The sequence below is a fragment of the Aplysia californica genome, unplaced genomic scaffold (assembly GCF_000002075.1).
Source record: "Aplysia californica isolate F4 #8 unplaced genomic scaffold, AplCal3.0 scaffold00151, whole genome shotgun sequence".
Lineage (NCBI taxonomy): Eukaryota > Metazoa > Mollusca > Gastropoda > Aplysiida > Aplysiidae > Aplysia > Aplysia californica.
Genome location: NW_004797421.1, coordinates 55,589 through 57,129, shown reverse-complemented (window position 1 = coordinate 57,129; position 1,541 = coordinate 55,589). Strand labels below are relative to the sequence as shown.

Sequence of the window (1,541 nt, the reverse complement as noted above, 5' to 3'; positions counted from 1 at the left end):
TTTGTTTTTTTTTTCAATACAAAGACCAGAAAATGTGGACAAGCTGAGGGTTACAAAAGAGGTTAATGTTACGCCGAACTTTTGAAATAAAAAAAAAAATCTTGTTAACTTGTTGTGAAACTTGCATTGAATCAGTTAACGCTTTTTAAAAAGTATTCCATCCATTCTTTGAAACATTTGGAAAGTATTTTTTATTGTTGTCCTGTTTTGTCGGATGCTCTGGTGTCGTTTGCTTCTTCTTTCCTATGGAACATCTATCGTCTTTGTCTCTCCTCCTTCTTTTTTTGTGTTTGTTACTCCCTTGTAACACCTCTAATCTTCTGGCGCAAATGTGACCTTAAGCAGTTGCAAGCGTCGTAAAACCTCTACTAAAACTACACTTAACTGTCCTGTTATTTATCTCAGAATAATAGAATTGCTACAGAGGAAAGTTCAGGAGACATTAAATAGCAGACATGAAGTCAGACAAACAGACTGAAATAGAAAGATTGGAGGTCGAAATATTCGGACAGAACGACAGAAATAGCTAAACTAATACTGAAAGCAACGTCACAACTGGGGAAACGCGGATAAAGCGATATTTTTTTCTGTTTTTTCTTTTTTGCGGTGGGTTTTTTATATAATGAAAAGCTTGTATAAGGAGATGGGGAAAAAAGAAGAAAAAAAAAAGAGGAAAATTTTTTTAAATGGGCATCATCTGAGCAAAATCAGAAATGTAGATCTAAGTATCTAAGAAGAAAACGCAGTAGGGCAAGGAATGCCTAGCTAGGTCAAAAAACAAACAAAAACCACAACATAAAACGGAAGGATGGCGACCTTTTCCTAGTCGTATTGGCGAAGAGCGTAAAAAATCAACTTATCGGCAAACATGGCCAAAGAGCCAACGCTCTCAGCCACGAGCATGCGAAAGCCCCATGTTTCTGCGCTCGTTATCCAAACGTTGATGGAAGGCGGGGGTTTACCAGCGTATTGATTCCTCGCAAACTGGATATTGACAAGTTAGGGCACTACTTCGACCCAGGCGGGCAGCGTACGGAAGGAGAGGGTGGGGAGAGAAGGAGGGGATGGTGAGGGGGTAGAGGCAGAGAGTGAGGGAGATAGGAGATTATCTCCCAGTAAATACTGTATAGTATTTTATAAATGCAGAGTATCTAGATATAACGCCGATCTCCTATGGTACCGAGCTAAAGAAGGAGGCAAAGAGGGATTGGGAGGGGGAGGGGGAGGGACGGAATGAATGATGAAGGGAGGATGGGAAGAAGGGAGAGAATGACAGAGAAGAGATTATCGCTCAGTTAAATACTATTTGCTTTCTTTTTTAAAGCAAAATAAAATTAATCCCCTTTTTTTAACCTCAGAAATGTTCCATCGAGTATGAAACAGCGGTGTCCCTTGTATCAGAAGTCGACATCAATATCTATGCGGTAAGTTCATACCAGAAAGAGGCTATATCTGAATACTTACTTACTTACTTACTTACTACCCATTACGCCATCTGGCGTTTAGGGCAGCAACAAAGGATCTCCAGCTCTGTCTGTTGT

The 1,541-nt window shown here is 40.0% G+C and overlaps 1 protein-coding gene across 1 annotated transcript in view; it reads left to right on the top strand.

Annotated features, from left to right (window-relative positions):
- The window catches only part of LOC101855335 (neuronal acetylcholine receptor subunit alpha-3-like), a 14,780-nt gene that overhangs the window by 5,323 nt on the left and 7,916 nt on the right, over positions 1–1,541 (top strand). The window contains exon 4 of the mRNA XM_013081907.2: positions 1,359–1,424. Coding sequence (XP_012937361.2) covers positions 1,359–1,424 — 66 coding nt within the window. The remainder of the gene's footprint in view (positions 1–1,358; positions 1,425–1,541) is intronic.